The sequence below is a fragment of the Mixophyes fleayi genome, chromosome 7 (assembly GCF_038048845.1).
Source record: "Mixophyes fleayi isolate aMixFle1 chromosome 7, aMixFle1.hap1, whole genome shotgun sequence".
Lineage (NCBI taxonomy): Eukaryota > Metazoa > Chordata > Amphibia > Anura > Limnodynastidae > Mixophyes > Mixophyes fleayi.
This window is the reverse complement of record NC_134408.1, coordinates 124,202,541-124,219,207: the sequence shown is the minus strand read 5'-3', so window position 1 is coordinate 124,219,207 and position 16,667 is coordinate 124,202,541. Positions and strand designations below refer to the sequence as shown.

At 39.8% G+C, this 16,667-nt stretch overlaps 1 protein-coding gene and 1 long non-coding RNA gene across 4 annotated transcripts in view; one reads left to right on the top strand and one right to left on the bottom strand.

The window, feature by feature from the left end:
* MAP3K20 (mitogen-activated protein kinase kinase kinase 20) overlaps positions 1-16,667 on the top strand; it is a 151,750-nt gene that overhangs the window by 116,975 nt on the left and 18,108 nt on the right. For 2 of the 3 annotated variants that reach the window (XM_075180617.1, XM_075180618.1), the window contains exons 12-17: positions 7,123-7,167; positions 8,358-8,388; positions 8,472-8,611; positions 8,848-8,910; positions 11,413-11,460; positions 13,270-13,359. In XM_075180617.1, the coding sequence (XP_075036718.1) occupies positions 7,123-7,167; positions 8,358-8,388; positions 8,472-8,611; positions 8,848-8,910; positions 11,413-11,460; positions 13,270-13,359 (417 nt within the window). The remainder of the gene's footprint in view (positions 1-7,122; positions 7,168-8,357; positions 8,389-8,471; positions 8,612-8,847; positions 8,911-11,412; positions 11,461-13,269; positions 13,360-16,667) is intronic. The other variant, XM_075180619.1, reaches the window with a different exon arrangement.
* LOC142098120 (uncharacterized) overlaps positions 14,825-16,667 on the bottom strand; it is a 53,199-nt gene continuing 51,356 nt past the window's right edge. Inside the window, exon 4 of the long non-coding RNA XR_012678299.1 lies at positions 14,825-14,935. This is a non-coding gene — a long non-coding RNA (uncharacterized LOC142098120). The remainder of the gene's footprint in view (positions 14,936-16,667) is intronic.

Below are 16,667 nucleotides of genomic sequence, written 5' to 3'. Positions count from 1 at the left end.
TACAATATGTAATGTCTTGTTATAAAAAGAAATATATTTTGATTAGTTTGATAGCTTTATAATAATGTCCCATTTGTTCATTATTATTCCTGCCCCTTACCTTGCCAAAAATCATGCTTTTACTAGCTTTTTTTTTAACGCTAGTAAAGCGTATAAATGGATATTAGGATGGAGCCTATTGGTTTCAGTGATCCCATACTCACATTTGGACACTGTATGCTCTATTTATTCATGTTCATTGCAAGTGAAAGCAAAGTTGAGCTGGATTAAGACTCCAAGGGCCCCAGAAAAGATATTGGTTTGCCCCCCTCCCCCTCCAATTTGTCATGCTAGAATACCTTTCCGATAGCATTCCTCTGCGCCTTTTCATCATGCAGTCTATTTACTTACTACTCTTAGTAAGAGGATATGCCCTCCCACCACCCTAAGTCTTCCAGCTCTTGTGGAATTACAAGGTATTCTGTAGTTCCACAACAACTGGAGAAGAACTGGTTGCATAACACTGGTCTGCTTCAGGTTCTGACTTACGTAAGTTCATTGCTCAGCAAGTTTAATTAAGAATGCTGTACTCACGGCTTGCATGCCGCTCAGCTCACTTTGAGTCACCCAGCCTCTGTCATGTGAGTACCAGATGACAGAGAAACATGTGCCGAGTCCTGATTGGATGAGCTTAGCACATGTAATAGCACTGGGGCGGTATGCACTGCGCTATAAGTATAGCCTGCTCAGTAAAATATAAAGGGGCTGGACCATTGATATACCCCACTACCCCCATATCTCCTCCTACAGTTCGGAATACAGGCCCGTTAAAAAAACATAAGAGTTAGGGTATCCAATTGGAGTCTAGGCCCTAGTTAGAGGCCTGAGTCACCTACTGGGTAATCTGGCCCTGAAGCACGGGGGGGGTCAATGGAGTGTACTGTTTTGGAAATCGCATTTGACATGTACTGTTGCTGGCATTTTCCTAAGGCCAGTGGGTAAGTAGCTTTAAGGGCATATTAAATTAAGCGCACAGTGCCTCCGGAACGGATCCAAAGGCACTCCGCGTTACCACGACATCGCAGATTTCCGTTCAGAGGGAGATCTGCGATGTTGGGGTACCGTATTAACAAAAAAAATGCGCAGCCGCGATGTTCGGGTTTAATTGAATATGCCTCTTAGGGGCCAATTCAATTGTGCCGAGAATAACGTAGCATTAACAGTTTTACCGTTAATACGGTAAAACTTTGCATAATTACCCTTAATACGGTAATTTCAACTGTGGATTTTTACTCGCAGCTCCCTGTTAACTCCACGTTATTCTCGGCACAATTGAATTGGCCCCTTAGGGCTAGATTTACTAAGCTGCGGGTTTGAAAAAGTGGGGATGTTGCCTATAGCAACCAATCAGATTCTAGCTTTCATTTATTTAGTACCTTCTACAAAATGACAGCTAGAATCTGATTGGTTGCTATAGGCAACATCTCCACTTTTTTAAACCCGCAGTTTAGTAAATCTAGCCCCAAGTCAGCTTTATCTAGTATACTGCAGCATGGGAGAGCAACCAAGCCAGGCAATGTTTTGTCATTTAATCTTACACAAACACAGAAAACATTATTTGGCATTCTTTAGGGCTATTAAAATAATATATCGAGTTGCAGAAGATTTTTATATATTTGTCGATAAAGATAAAAAGGCCCCAAATGAATATGCTTAACAAAGTAAACAAACCTCATACTAACACTATTTCACATTCGAGCAATGTATTAATTTATCACACCAGATGCTATAGGCAACATCCCCACTTTTTCAAACCCGCAGCTTAGTAAATCTAGCCCTTAGATTGTGAAAAGCATTTAAACACAGACCTCATTGACAGTAGCGATGCTACAAGGCTAGAAAACAGAAATACGCTAACACATTGAAAAGGGAGCAACACATTACATTTAAACAAAGTTATGATTTTCTTTCTAAAGACATAAATTGGAAAATTAAAAGTTGAATTGTTTGGGGTCTTTTTTTCAAAAATATTTTTGTTAGTTTTTTACTTGAAATGAATGAATGTAATCTGACTTATTTTCTTGCACTTTGTCCTCTTTTGGAGAAGAATGAACACAGCATTGTACTTGTTGAACATGCCAAGTACGGGTGTATTGTTAGTGCAGGAAGCCATCCGGGCCCTTGTAAATCGCGTACACAGGCAGACTGGATCACATTTTGTTCACTAATAACATTTAACATCTTAAGCTGGTCTGCTTCACAGTAATTAAACGCCGCAGGTCTTGGGCATGCAGATTACCTTCCTTTAATACGTTCTTCAAGCAATTGTCTTGTATCGAGCCATCCGTGTTAAAATGGGATTCATCAATCAACACATTTCAATCCGCAGATCTGTCATGCTGTATTAAGAGGAATTATGGCATATTTAAGCATTGTATTTCTGTAATCAGGCAGCTTCAATGCTCTTAATGAATTCCTACTTTGCTTAAAATTGAAGAGAACATATTTTTTTTTCTGGTTGTATTAGTAATGGCAGATTATCCAGCGGTTTCAGTATTATAGAACAAAGCAATTTACTGTTATTAGTAGGATTGCTTTCTGCAGAGTGCTGCTAATCATGCCGTATTATAATGTATGTCAAACATACAGGACTTTGCTGCCAGTGGGAATATAGAAGTAATTGTCTATTGCCCTCTGACCTTTCCATTTACTCTTAGAGATATTTAATAAGGAATTACTGCTAAAGGATAACTTTTCTTTAACCCTCCCTTCCTCAGATAGTAAAACTATAAAAACAATTACTCACTACCGATTACCGCAGCTCCGCTCACAGGGGTGAGTATTTGCTTCATAGTTTTCAAAGTTCCGAGAACTCCTTCGATTAAATAAATAAATAACGCTAATGTAGTAAGTTTAACAAGAATGGTGAACTGTGGAAGTCTGTAGACAACATGTAGTCCTACATTCAGCAACACCAGCTGCCTCTCTGGGTTGTAGCCTGGGGTTATTTTTCGGCATATACAATTTTTTGTATGGTTGCCAGGAAAGTCTGAGGTTTTGAAAACTAGCTAACGGCACAGGTATAATTTCTATTGTTTTCTAAGCATGGAGGAATTATCAGATGCATTCGTTGTTATTCTGAGCGTTCAGACTGCAGGACAGTTTCTAAAATACAGAAGAAATTACAATCATGTCCAACGGCCACGTCATGATGGCCGTCTAGAAATTGTGTTTAAATGCTAGCACCTATGTAGGTGGTTTAGGACGGTGTCTCTACGTCTTAACAGTAATAGTTAAATGGACAAAGTCAGTGACCGTGGCCCATCTGAATCCACTAAGAAACATGATTGTCCCTAGTGGTCAACGTGGAAATGTATAGAAGTGGCGGTATGAAAAATGTAATGGAAATGTCACTGAATGGAAGCTGATAGTTTTACAATGAAGGCGATAGGAGAATATGATAGCAGATATGTATTATTTATGTTTTGTCTTTCTCAAATTGTTATGCTTTACAAAAGAATGACCTGGGGCTAGATTTACTAAACTGCGTATTTGAAAAAGTGGGGATGTTGCCTATAGCAACCAATCAGATTCTAGCTTTCATTTATTTAGTACATTCTACAAAATGACAGCTAGAATCTGATTGGTTGCTATAGGCAACATCTCCACTTTTTCAAACCCGCCGTTTAGTAAATATACCCCCTGATCTTTTCACTGAATCAGCAATACATATTATGGCAGTAACTTTATGTCTGTTATTAAAAAAAATAAAAAATGAATTACCCAAAATAGACATCTTAGTTAATAATACAAAGTAATAATCCACAGCGACTTAGAAATATGATAAGCTGTAATATTAATATTTACTGAGTTCTCTGGGCGTTGGGCTAATTTGTTAACTACATTTAAGTGCAAAAATTTTCATTGAACCAGAACAGTGAATCAGCAGTTGGCTTTTATCTGTCTAGCAAGTGTTTGATTGGTGGCTACAGTTTACTGACAATTGTGCACCTAAATGTAATGTAAGTGAATGATCCCGTCCGTCAAGAAAATGAAGTCCACAGGAACCACAAAATGTTTGTAAATCATGTAATATTGTGTATATATCATCTTATATTAATCCCACAAAGACACTCTGCTTTCTATACAGAAATATAAGGACCCATTAAAATGTATTAAAACCCATACATAAGATATTGTAAACAACCATAGCTATTACTTGATTGTCATTCAAACACATTCTGAGTGAAGTTACTTACTAAGATAGGTAGAAATGTGCATTAAGCCATAGCAACCAATCAGCAATTAGCTTTGATTGGCCTTGTACAATTTAGATAATGAATGTATATGTCTAATTAGATGCTGTAGGTTATTGCACTTCTGCATTATTGCACATGAGTCTTAAGGAAGTTTTCCACTATGATTTTAATTTATTCGCTTACATGCCTCCTTTTGGTATTTGCATTTCTAGTGCTTCTTAGCCATGCATTTATATCAGCTGGCAGTATCGCTGCCCTGGGATAAGACGTAGTTCTACAATTCTCTCTCCATTGAATTAAAGTTGTATATAGGAAGCAGCTTTGTATTGTATTCCAGGATAGCAAGCATAAACCACTCTGCCTGATGGTATAAAGTCATGGGTGGAAAACACAGCCGGTTCTTTTGGGAATCCACAAATCAAAACCTGAGCAAATATACCATTCTATGAGCAGTATTTGTATTTGCTGATGTCGTTTCCCCTTCTAACTTCGTCATTTCTTCGCTCTGTGTTATAAAGTGATCACATGGTTTCCCAGACTCCTCCTGTGTTCAGTCCGATTGGAATCTGCAACTTAGTTTTGATACATCACAATTGATTGTGCCATGTGTACCAAAATTATACAAGTAAAATCCAAAAGTGTCTGTTTAATTTTTTTTTTATTTTTTTTTAAACAACCCTCAGCCCCTTGAAACAAAAAAGGATATTTCCATAAAGCCTCAATTTCCATTAAGTCAGCCTCACTGGCCACAGTAGAAATAATATTAGCTTAATGATAACCATTAGACCCCATAAATGCGACCTCTGTGTTACATTTCTTGCTATTAGATGTCTACATGCAATTAGAAGAGAGTGGGAACATGGCCGTGATACTGACTTTGAACGCAGGGCTTTTAGCATACCCTTCTACTTATGCCATGCAAAATGCAGCTTATATATTTTTAACCACCGTTTAATGGAAACATATCACTGCTAATAGGAATGACAGCGATCACAAATCTGCTGGCATTTTATTTTTTTGAATGTATAATTGGATAATCATAGTAAAAAGCAATTCAGGAAGAATAGCAGAAGACCTTGGTGCACCACACAAGTGTAAGTGCCGACCCCCAGGCGGGAACGTCAGGATAGAAGAGGATAATATATGTCACCAGTAAGCCCTGGCCTTGTCTCTCTATTACTGATGAATTCACTTTTAAAAATAATAAAAAAAATCCTCTAACCTTTGCTCTTGTTCACAGAAGACGAAAATTAAAGCTAATAAAAAAAAAAAGGTCAAGGGCATTATGTGTTATATGTATGTCTGCAATTGTATAAGTTGTCACAAATAAGAAATTGTCCTTCAATCATAATGTTCAAAGCATGTAGATTGACTTCAGATGTCCTGATAAACAGCCAGTCTATAGGTGGCTTTCAAAGAGTCTTGTGCCCTTTCTCACCAATGGACTAATTTCACCCTTTAGTCCACTTTCTAGTGTCTCTATTGTCAGACAATGATCAAATTGCATTCACACAGTCTGTGTAACAGGGTATTATAATAATAATAATAATAATACTGCTGATATCAGGTATATGGCCTAATATCTTAGAACCTATTGCACAAACACAACTGCAATAACTTTGTTATTGGATGAAGCAAAATGCTGTTGGAGGATGATAAATGTCAATTTCCCCACACGAACAGGCCGCAGTGAAGCCATAATGGGTCAGACCACTGGATCCAGTAGTCATACGGCTAGGTCTTGTCCAGCTCCATCATCCACCGCAGTAGGAGGACTGGCCTGTGTGTAGCTGACCTTAGTCTGTAATTGGATAATGATGGCTTCTCACCAACTTCACTTCTCAGCCACAAGTTAACCAACTGCTTAGGCTCTGATGCTTGTAGGCAAATGTGTGGCACCCTTGGGAAATCATGTTGCCTCAGAGTAAGTTGCAATTATACCGGTTATAACGTATCCAGTAACCTGTGATTATAAGGATAATAAAAGTGTCTGAGAAGCTCCAGGACCCTGTAAGGTACAGTAGTGGAAACTGCTTGATTTGTGGTCCCTGTACTCTGAGGTCACATCTAATATATATAAAAGTAAGGGTAAAATATACTTGTTTATGTTCAATAATAATGTACCCATAAATACTGTTGTCATGGCGTCACCTAACACTCTTTTACAAGAATCTAATCTGTCCTACAATTTATCATAGGGCTGGTCAGGGCACAGTGCAACGCGTCTATGCATAGTCATCATTTCATTTGCTTTTGTACACCAAGATGGCGGTGTGTTTGTGTGTGTGTGTGCATGTGTTTTTGTGTGTGTGATAAACACTGTTATGTCGATGCGCAGGCATTTCAGCTGAACAAAACGATTCAAATGTGCAGAAATATGCCTTATTTACATTTCTACTTTGTAGAGGTAGTGTTGGCATATTTTCACTTAGAGATTTTGTGAAACATGCGATCGGATGAGGGGATGCCCAAAGCTTTGCATACAACATCTCTCTCTCTATACACGTATACACACACACACACGGATGAGAGATGGATATTCACATAGAGATCACTGATATCTCCAGAGTAACAGACTGGCTGTTCACACAGGAGCTTTAGAGAGACAGATGACAGGATAGATTCCTGCAAAGCTGCTGCGTACCATTAATATCCGTATTTCCTCCATTTTCCTGTAAAAAAAAAAAAAAAAACGGAGTGAAGAAGAGATAAAAATGAAAATGGCATGTCCATATGGTTTAAAACAAATGTTTGTTTGTAAAAATATTCTTCCAATTATTCATTGACGTTTTTTTCCATGCGCGTCATTCGCTAGGTGTCAGGACAGTACCACATGCTAATATCTAACATGCTGATCTTTTATTTTCTTATTTTTGTCACACAGCTGCTGCCATCCTTTGATATTTGTTCATGGACAGAAGAAGACGTGGTAAGCCTCTCTGGGACATTGTAGACATGTAAAAGATTTGAAAGAAATGTCCAGTTTTATACAATTAATTTCCCTATTAACTAAAAGCAGTCAAATTGAGGGACAGGCCAACAAGCCAAATGTACTGTTCAGTTATACCCAAGGCCCAGTTGTGGTGAGACAGAAGAAAGTCACAGGTAGACAGGAAATCTGTGGTGTTGCCCATAGCAACCAATAACATTCTAGTTGTCATTTTTGTAGAGCACATAAAAAAATCAAAGCAAATATCTGATTGGTCGATGTGGACAACATAGCAGATTTTCTATGCGCCATGTTTTGCGTTCCCGATTATATCATTACTCATTTTAAAATTATTCCCTGTGAAAATTTGCGGTTGAACAGAAGCATTTATGCACATCAGACTGCATTGTCTATGTGGGCATTCGTGTTCTACAATTCAAGAACTGTAATGAACATATAAAGTTTTTAACGTATAAAGCACTGAGAATACAAATAGTGAAAAAAGCATATAGATAAAGAGGAATTATACTGCTCATTGGCCAACAGACCCAAGGCAGGGTACTGCCTGAACCTTCAGCAGATATGTGGCGGAATGCCTGAACTACCTTTAATGTTTGTGTGTTGAGGGCTTGATAGGCCACTATCTCCCAGCGCAACGTATTTTACTACTAGACAGTAACTATACTTACCTTGTAACGCGGCACAGGGCTGTCTGCTGAGCTTCTAGGTCCTGGCTGTAACATGCAGGGACAGAGTTACCACTAGGCGACCTGAGGGGGTTTAGAGAGTGCCTAAAACACTAAATGAGTGACATAATGTTACTCATTCAGGGGGTCATGTTGAGTTTGACACAAATTGCGTTTTCGGTGAATGGTTCGCTTTTTTTTTTTTTTTTTTGCAAAACTAACGCTTTGTGAGCATGACCTTAAGTAAAACGTATCATACGCCAAAAACGCAATTTGCAATCTCATGACTCCCTCAGTGTTTTTAATGTCTCTGCTGCACTCCAACACTGGACTGCAGGCGCCAACATGGAGATGCAGCAGCCTGAATAGCAGTCACAAAGCAGTTGGCAAATATGGTGCAAAAGGGGAAAAGAATGAACACATTTATGCTAAAGACACTAATATATGTACCTAATTGGGGGCTAAAATCTGAAATCATGTAACTTGCTTTATTTATTTTCACAGTTTGCCTGGATGCAACAGTTGGTTAAATCAGGTAAATGCAACTTGTGTTCAGTGGTTCTTCATCCTTTGTCTACGAAAAAAGTAACGTACAGCTCACCGTTCTCTTAATTGCAGATGACAACTCGGCACTACAGAGCATTTACGCCAATCTGTTCAGAGAGCACCACATTACAGGAAAGAGACTGCTTCTCCTGGATGAAAGAGATCTCAAAGATATGGGCATAGTCTCCAAAGGGCATATCATCCATCTGAAGGTATGCAGATTGGCACACCAAATACAACCAATATGCTTTAGAAAAAGATTACCTGGTGTAGATACCTTTTTACATGTACTTATTCATTCGTTCATTAATATTCCTTTATGTTAATGACCAATAAAAGCAGCATAAGAATCATTATGTAGGATGGAAACGTATTTGTAACCCTAAAATCACGTTGGAGGTCATTACATTATATGTAATAAATGTATTATTATTATTTTGTTTTGCAGACTGCAATTGAAAAATTAACACACGATTATCTGAATCTTTTTCATTTCCCTCCACTAATAAAAGTAAGTTTCAACAAGCCTATTATTCTGCTGTACGTTGTAAGACGAGGCTCATGGGCTTCTGGGTCTACATCTACATGTAGGAGAAGTGCCTAAACTCCTCTCCCCCAACTTGGTAGGTTGTTTAACTTAGTTATATGGTCTCAAGTAGTTACAAAGAAGAGAGAATAGAAGTAAATGTTATATCTGGAACCACCTATCAAAATATTAGATTAGAGTTTGGCCACAATCCTGCTTGGCCCAAGTGCTGGACGTCACTTTCATGGTCAGCACATGACTGCCGCTACTAAAACTTTTTTCTGGACATTACGGGAGGAAATCAATTGCAGGCGATGTAGCGCACGGACATCGCCAACAATTGCGATAGAAATCTCAGCTCATTGGGGCATATTCAATTGGCCGTTACTACTGTAATAGTACGTATAATCTGGTCTCTGCTTGTGGCTCCATGAGCCGCGAGCAGAAATCAGGGTTAATATTATCGTATTAATGGTAATATAATTAATGCCCTGTTGAATGCGGCCAAATTGAATTCCCCCCATTCAGTCAAATCTCCGCTGTGAAATCTCTCACGGACGTTACTGAGACACTTCGCGGCTAATTGAATTGCCCCCTACAAAGTGCATGGCCACTTCACTTCACAGACATGAATTATATTTTGGTAAGTGATCCAGAAAATGCACATGATAGATACTGCAAAACTGTCACACCAAAGTCCAACCTACTTCCACTATAGGACCACCCCCTCTATTAATAAAAAAAAAAATCCATTTCTCTCCTAAAATACTGCTTGGCTTAGCTTCAATTTATGTTTTCAGTTATTCATGAGAGTGAAGGGATTTTTCTTACCTTTCACCTTGTGTGTTTGAAGTTTTTAATTAATTGCACAAAGTGTGCCTACAAATGTGCTTTGCCGCAAAAGTGCAAGTGGAAGCTGCAAAATGGGTCACATTATAAGTATACAGAAATCCTTCAGCAAAGCAGGGAACGCTCCTGTAGTCACGTGATGTCATGAAAGAGTAATTGCGAGCGGCTTTAGGTATTTGCACATTCGTAAATAATTATATTGGTTTGTCTGCTGGCCAAGAGTGGTCTTATAAGCAGACCTGGAAAACATTTTTGAAAGGTGATGGTTGCTCATTGGCCAAAGATATATACAATTCTACAGCTGGTGGAGTTTTTTTTATTCTTCTTAATTACTTGACCCAGAGTGGTAGTTGCCCATTGTAGAGATAATGTAGAGATAAGTGGGGTAAAACGCAAAGCTGGTAATTTATACATATATATATATATATATATATATATATATATATATATATATATATATATATATGTATGTATATATAATTTTATAGCTATTGGAATTTAGTTAAAGTAGCATTTTGTATTTTACCTACTTGACCTTTAGTGTTAGTAATAATCTAAGAATGCCTTTGTGCTATATAGCTTCCAAAAGTTATCTTTTGTTTTCTAGGCAAAACACACCCATGTAACATGCTGTCTGACAGGCCCAATGAAAAATCACATAGAAAATCCCTATTATATAGAATAACAGCTCCGCTAGCACCTGTAACAGACACATAAAAATCAACAAAATTAACAGTTAGTAAAACCCTTCTTCAAACACCACTTTGTTCATACACATAACAGTACTTGCTGTGCTCTGTCAAATGAAACTGTTCACTGGTGACTTAGAAGGCCATAAAGCCTTTGTGGAAACTAAATTAACTCTACAATACAGTCAGCAAAGGCTGCATGCTGTTCATTCTCTTTTCACATCTGCTACCAGTGACATTAAGATCAACTGCTCCAGACTAAGCCAGCTACAGATTCTCTATCTGTGGATGCAAATCTTGGAAGAAACAGCTCATTGCGAGAGAACGCTGCCAGAAATCTAATCCACCGGTTTGTGCCTATGGGGCAGTGACAGCAAGGTCTTTCATAGTCTGATGTCTTCGGTGTATTTATGTACAGACTGGTAGAGATATCCAAAATGTATAGCTAGGTCTTCTTTCTAGAAAAGGTGATATATGAAGATGAGCAAAATAATTTGACACATTCTCTAGATTTTGACTGTTTCAATCAATCAACGTACACTCCGTACACAGGAAGGACGTTCCAACAATTACAAAAACTTATATTAAAATTTCATTTTTGTGCAAAATTGTGTTCCATATTTTATTTTTGGATACAAATGCTGTAAAAAAAATAGCAACACATATATAATGAATCCAAGTAGAAAAAAATATGCATTATAAAATAGCTTGTTATACCAGGGATGGGTAACCTGACACACCTTCAGAAGGGCCGTACATAATCCTTAAGCTCAGTAATAAGTTTTCACTGGTGTTTGTTTTTATGCAAACACAAATCCAGTGGGTAAGGGGCCTTATGTCTGGGGCATCGATCCCCAGCAGTGATGTTACTTTAGAATAGTTGTTAAAAATATACTTCTCAAACTATCCCTCCTGCATCTGTGATTTTATTATTATCGTTTATTTATAGGGCACCACAATATTCAACATCGTCGCACAGAACTGCAGTAGACCAAGGGTAAACGTAACACAAGTAGCATAACATGATATAACATAACATTGGTAAACATGACACACATGACATAACAATGGTAAACATAAGACAAGTACCATACCACAATACAATGAGGGTGACATAGTTCTAGTGGCATCACAAAAGGCAATTTACAATGGGTATCAGGTGGCGTAGTGGTTATGGACTTGGTGGAGGGTATAAAAGGAGGCCCCTGCTAATGAGAGCTTACATTCTAAAGGAGATGGGTTGGAGGGGGACACATAGAGGGGAAGAACACAAGAGAGGGGTGCAGGTGAGGAGGGATTAGGCAGTGGACTTGTTGGCTTTGATGAACAGGTGAGTTTTTAGAGAGAGTTTGAAGTCTGATAGAATGAGGGAGAACATTCCAGAGGTGGGGAGTAGCACAAGTCTTGGAGTGAGAAGTGGTAACCAGAAGGGAGGGGAGGCGACGGTCATTGGTCAAGCTGATAGAGCAGGAAGGAGTGTAGAGGGAGATGAGGAAGGAGCAGTGAGAGAAAATCCACAGATAAGCCACAGTTTTAAGGAGACATTGAACAGGAAAGAAATAGGTGTGAGGTAGGCAGAGGCAAGACAGGTGAAGGTTGCAATAGTCAAGACGAGAGATGACTAGGAGTGAATAAGAGATTTGGTGGGACTGTAGAAGAGAAAAGGTCTGATCTTGGCCATGTTGCTAATATGGAAGCGACATGAGCAGGAGAGAGACTAGATGTGGGGAGCGAAGGAGAAGGAGGAGTCGGGAATGTCGCCCAGACAACAGACTTGGGCAACAGAGGAATCCGTAGTTTTGTCAACAGTGAGGGAGAGTTGGGCGTATTGTAGAGTATAGAGGGGGGAAGATAATGAGTTCAGGTTTGAACATGTTTGCTTTGAGAAAGCAATGGGACATCATAGAGGAGATGGCAGAAAGACAGCTGGACACCTGGGAGAGGAGGGAGAGGGAGAGGTAGATTTGGGTTTCGAAAGCCTAGAGGTGGTATTGGAGACCAATGGAGCTGATTAGTTCACCAAGGAAGGAGCTGTACAAATAGAAGAGCAGGGAGCTAATGACGCAATATTGAGGGACTCCAAGAGGAGGGATGTGGAGCAGCCACAGTTAGAAATGTAGAAGAAGCAGTTGGAGAGTAGCAAGAAAGAGGGTCCACCATGTTGACGGCCACCGAAAGTTCCAGAAGGATGAGCATGGAGAAATGACCCCTGGATTTTGCAGAAAGAACATCATTGGTGACTTTGGTCAAGGCGGTTTCTGTGGAGAGGGGTTTGAGCCAGATTGGAGAGGGTCAGTGAGGGAGTGGTCAGAGAGGAAGGTGGAAATGTGGCTGTAGAGAAGCCGCTTAATAGTATTTTGGAGGCGAAGGGGAGGAGAGAATTTCTTGAGAATGGGAGACACAATGGCATGTTTGAAGGAGGTGGGAAAGATGATGGTGGAGAGGGAAAGGTTGAAGTGGTGGGCGAGAAGGAGACTAACGTTGGGAGAGAGGGAGTGGAGAAAGTGAGAGGGGATGAGGTTGAGGGGCAGGTCAAAGTGGGAGAAGATGATAGAACTTCATCTCCCATGGTGGTGAGGAAGGAGCATATGGAAGGTTGTCTGGAGGGGAAACCGAAGCATGATGTGGGAGGGGGAGCATAGGAAGGGTGGCTAAAAGGGGAAAGGACAGATGTATGGTGGGGCAGAATGAGACTTTGAGTCTGATGGTGATCATTTCTTGGATGTTGTCTGTACAGCTAAAATTGATCTTTAAAAGAAATTACAATTGCTGACAAGTGATGCATTCTATCTAATCTGTGTTGTAGGATCTTGCATTTGAAAATGAAGATGAAGAAAAGATTGTGAACTTAGAACTTGTGTTTGGATACCATTTGAAATCTGGAAACAGCCCAGAGGTAAATGTCTATAATAACAGCTCTCTATAGGACAACTCTCACAAATGTAGCGGTGTTAAACTCACACAGGGACATTTATGAAAACTGGTGCACAGGAAAAAAAGTGTTAACTATAGCAACCATTCACTTTCACTAAATGAATGACAAATGAATGGCCGCCCCTGATGCTACTTCTGTTCAGAGTAAAATCCCCCCCCCCCCCCGGATGCAAGCGGGGCCGTCCGCATAAACTGAAGGTCATCACATCACATGACACGCGATTCAGCCACATCATTAACGTTATCACGTGTCATGTGATGCGGCCATCTGTGCGCCCCCGGGCTGAAATTTGCCAGCCCGCCCCTGCATATGAGGTTTAAGAACAATGATACAATGACACTATGGGCCCCAGGATCAATGGTACATTGACACTTGGGGTCTCTGATAAAAAAAGTTTAAACATAACTGCTCTTAAGTATCTTTATATGGTCCCTAATTATAGCCTATTTGTGTAATGAACTACACAGGCCACTTTCTCGCTGTCCTCACTTTCTTCACCGCATAGCACTGCTTGTGAATTTCTTTTCACACTCTCCCCATCTTCTTCCTCTTTTCTGATTGTTGGCAAAAAATATTTGTATTACTCTTCTAGTTACTGACATCATTACTATGTTATGTGTGGTGTAATGGGATTCAACCACACACGCACTTCCTCTTCTTTACCTTGATAGGCTATTACTGTCTTATGGTACTGACCAATCATATTGTATCTAATTTTTCTTATTATAATATTATTATTATAATACACATAAGCTATCTGTCTGTTATATCCTATATTTGTATATATATTTCCTTAAGCAGTTGCTTAATTAGGACTATATATATATTTCAGTGAGTATGGCATTGAATTAAGTTCAGTCTAAGTATGCAGTTGCAGTTTGAATTGAGATTAATGGTTGTTAAAAGACAGTGTCTATTAAACTGTCAGTGAAAAGGTTGCAAAGATTTCCACGAAACATGTCAATCAATAAAAATTGGAATGTGTCCAAATGATTCAGACGTACGTTTTAAATCAATATTACATTACCTCTGCCATTGCCACTGTTTAACTGGTAATTGATAAGATAAGGGCAATGTCAGGATTCCCAATATAAAACCATGGAAAGAACGTAATGAATGAAGTGGTTTTTATTAAACACCGGTTACAAAGGTTTCAAGATGCAGTACGGTAGGGAATGGCTGACATGGCAAAAGAACTCAGTAAATAACATATGCACAAGGCGATGGGTTGCAGGACTTTATCACGCAGTAGTGAAGATGATGCACCAGGTGTGACGGTCTGCGGAGCAAGGCACTGAAGATAACGGACACAGGATGCGATGGTGATGATCTGCGGATAGATGTGCTGCAAACTCAGAGAACAGGAAGCAATAATCTCCAGAGTGTTACCACAGGATAGTGGAGTAGACACAGTGGCTGAGATGATCTGCTGATAGATGTGCTGAAGACTCAGAGAACAGGAAGCAATAATCTGCAAAACATTACCACAGGATAGTGGAGTAGACACAGTGGCTGAGATGATCAGGGAACAGGACATCTGAACAGGAGAGTAGACCAGAAGATCAATCAGGATAAGACATGGGAACAAGCACAGCAACACAGGAAATGCAACAGATGATCTGGCCAAGGTTGCTGGGACAGGCAGGCCTTTATAGGCCAAAGGCAGGTGTCCAGGAATAACAAGGTAGCTCTGGCAGATGAGAGAGTAGTCTGAGTACCACAGTGGCCCCTTTGGTGGAACATTAGTTCCTACTACAGGCAGGATACATCAATATACAAAGGACCAACATAGTTCCTGGCAGACAGGAGCTGCAGGATGCAGATCGTGACAGGCAAGCTTATTTACAGGTATGAGAGATATTATCTGGAATGCCTCGGATTTCGGGTTTTCCCAATAACGGGTTCTGTCTTTGCCAGCATGCCTACAATAAACTAAATAACATGCAGAAATCACCCCTGTTTTTCCCCATGTGTAAATTACCCCTTTGTAAACGTTCCTGGCACTGGGCTTTAAGATAAAATATTCCATGCCTAAATGAATTAATAGTATATAATAGCTGGAAGAGAACACTAAACCTACTGGTTGGGCCACCTACAGCTAGCAGAGTACACTAAGGCTACTGGTTGGGCCACCTACAGCTAGCAGAGTACACTAAGACTACTGGTTGGGCCACCTACAGCTAGCAGAGTACACTAAGCCTACTGGTTGGGCCACCTACAGCTAGCAGAGTACACTAAGCCTACTGGTTGGGCCACCTACAGCTAGCAGAGTACACTAAGCCTACTGGTTGGGCCACCTACAGCTAGCAGAGTACACTAAGGCTACTGGTTGGGCCACCTACAGCTAGCAGAGTACACTAAGCCTACTGGTTGGGCCACCTACAGCTAGCAGAGTACACTAAGCCTTCTGGTTGGGCCACCTACAGCTAGCAGAGTACACTAAGGCTACTGGTTGGGCCACCTACAGCTAGCAGAGTACACTAACACTACTGGTTGGGCCACTTAAAGCCATTGGACATGAACAAAGATCCCTTTGCAACACTGTGCTGTACAGAGAACTCATTCACATCAGTCCCTGCCCCATTGGAGTTTACAGTCTAAATTCCCTAATATACACACACACACTTGCATTTGTGTCTTAAATAGCTAACATGTTTCCAGTATTACAAACTATATTGGGATAAATATCATAGTGACAAATATATATTTTTATATGAGATAAATGAGCTCTTGGGATAAGTTGAAATTTTGGGTAGGGTTTGTGGTTAGAAGTTGTATGATGACTGAGCTACAACTATTACTGGGTATAGGGTTAAAGATTGAGATATGTTTTAGATTTTGGATTAAGACTTGATCAGATGTCAGGGCTACAGCTATGGGATTATTTGCTCACATTCCTCTAAATAGGTTCTTTTTTAATAGTCTTGTCACACTGACCTCTTGATTTCTTTACATTTTTAATGCATATGCCTAGAGTCTGAGCACTTTATCTGAAAAATCAAAACCATTAAAATCATTTTGAGACATGTTGGTAAATGTAGTTGGTAGATGTCTGCTTTCGAACCAAGTGCTGGTCATCCTCCGACCAGTCGGAAGTGATTTGGCCTACAGCTGGGTCTCATTCAGTTGGGCCGGCCATGTGTTTGGCCAACACTAAGAAAGATTAACATGAACATGGTCATCACCACCTAAATCCCTAGGCTGATCTCCTTGGATCTTCTGTTATTTGACACACATGGAGCTATTTCAGCTATAGCACTGCATACTAT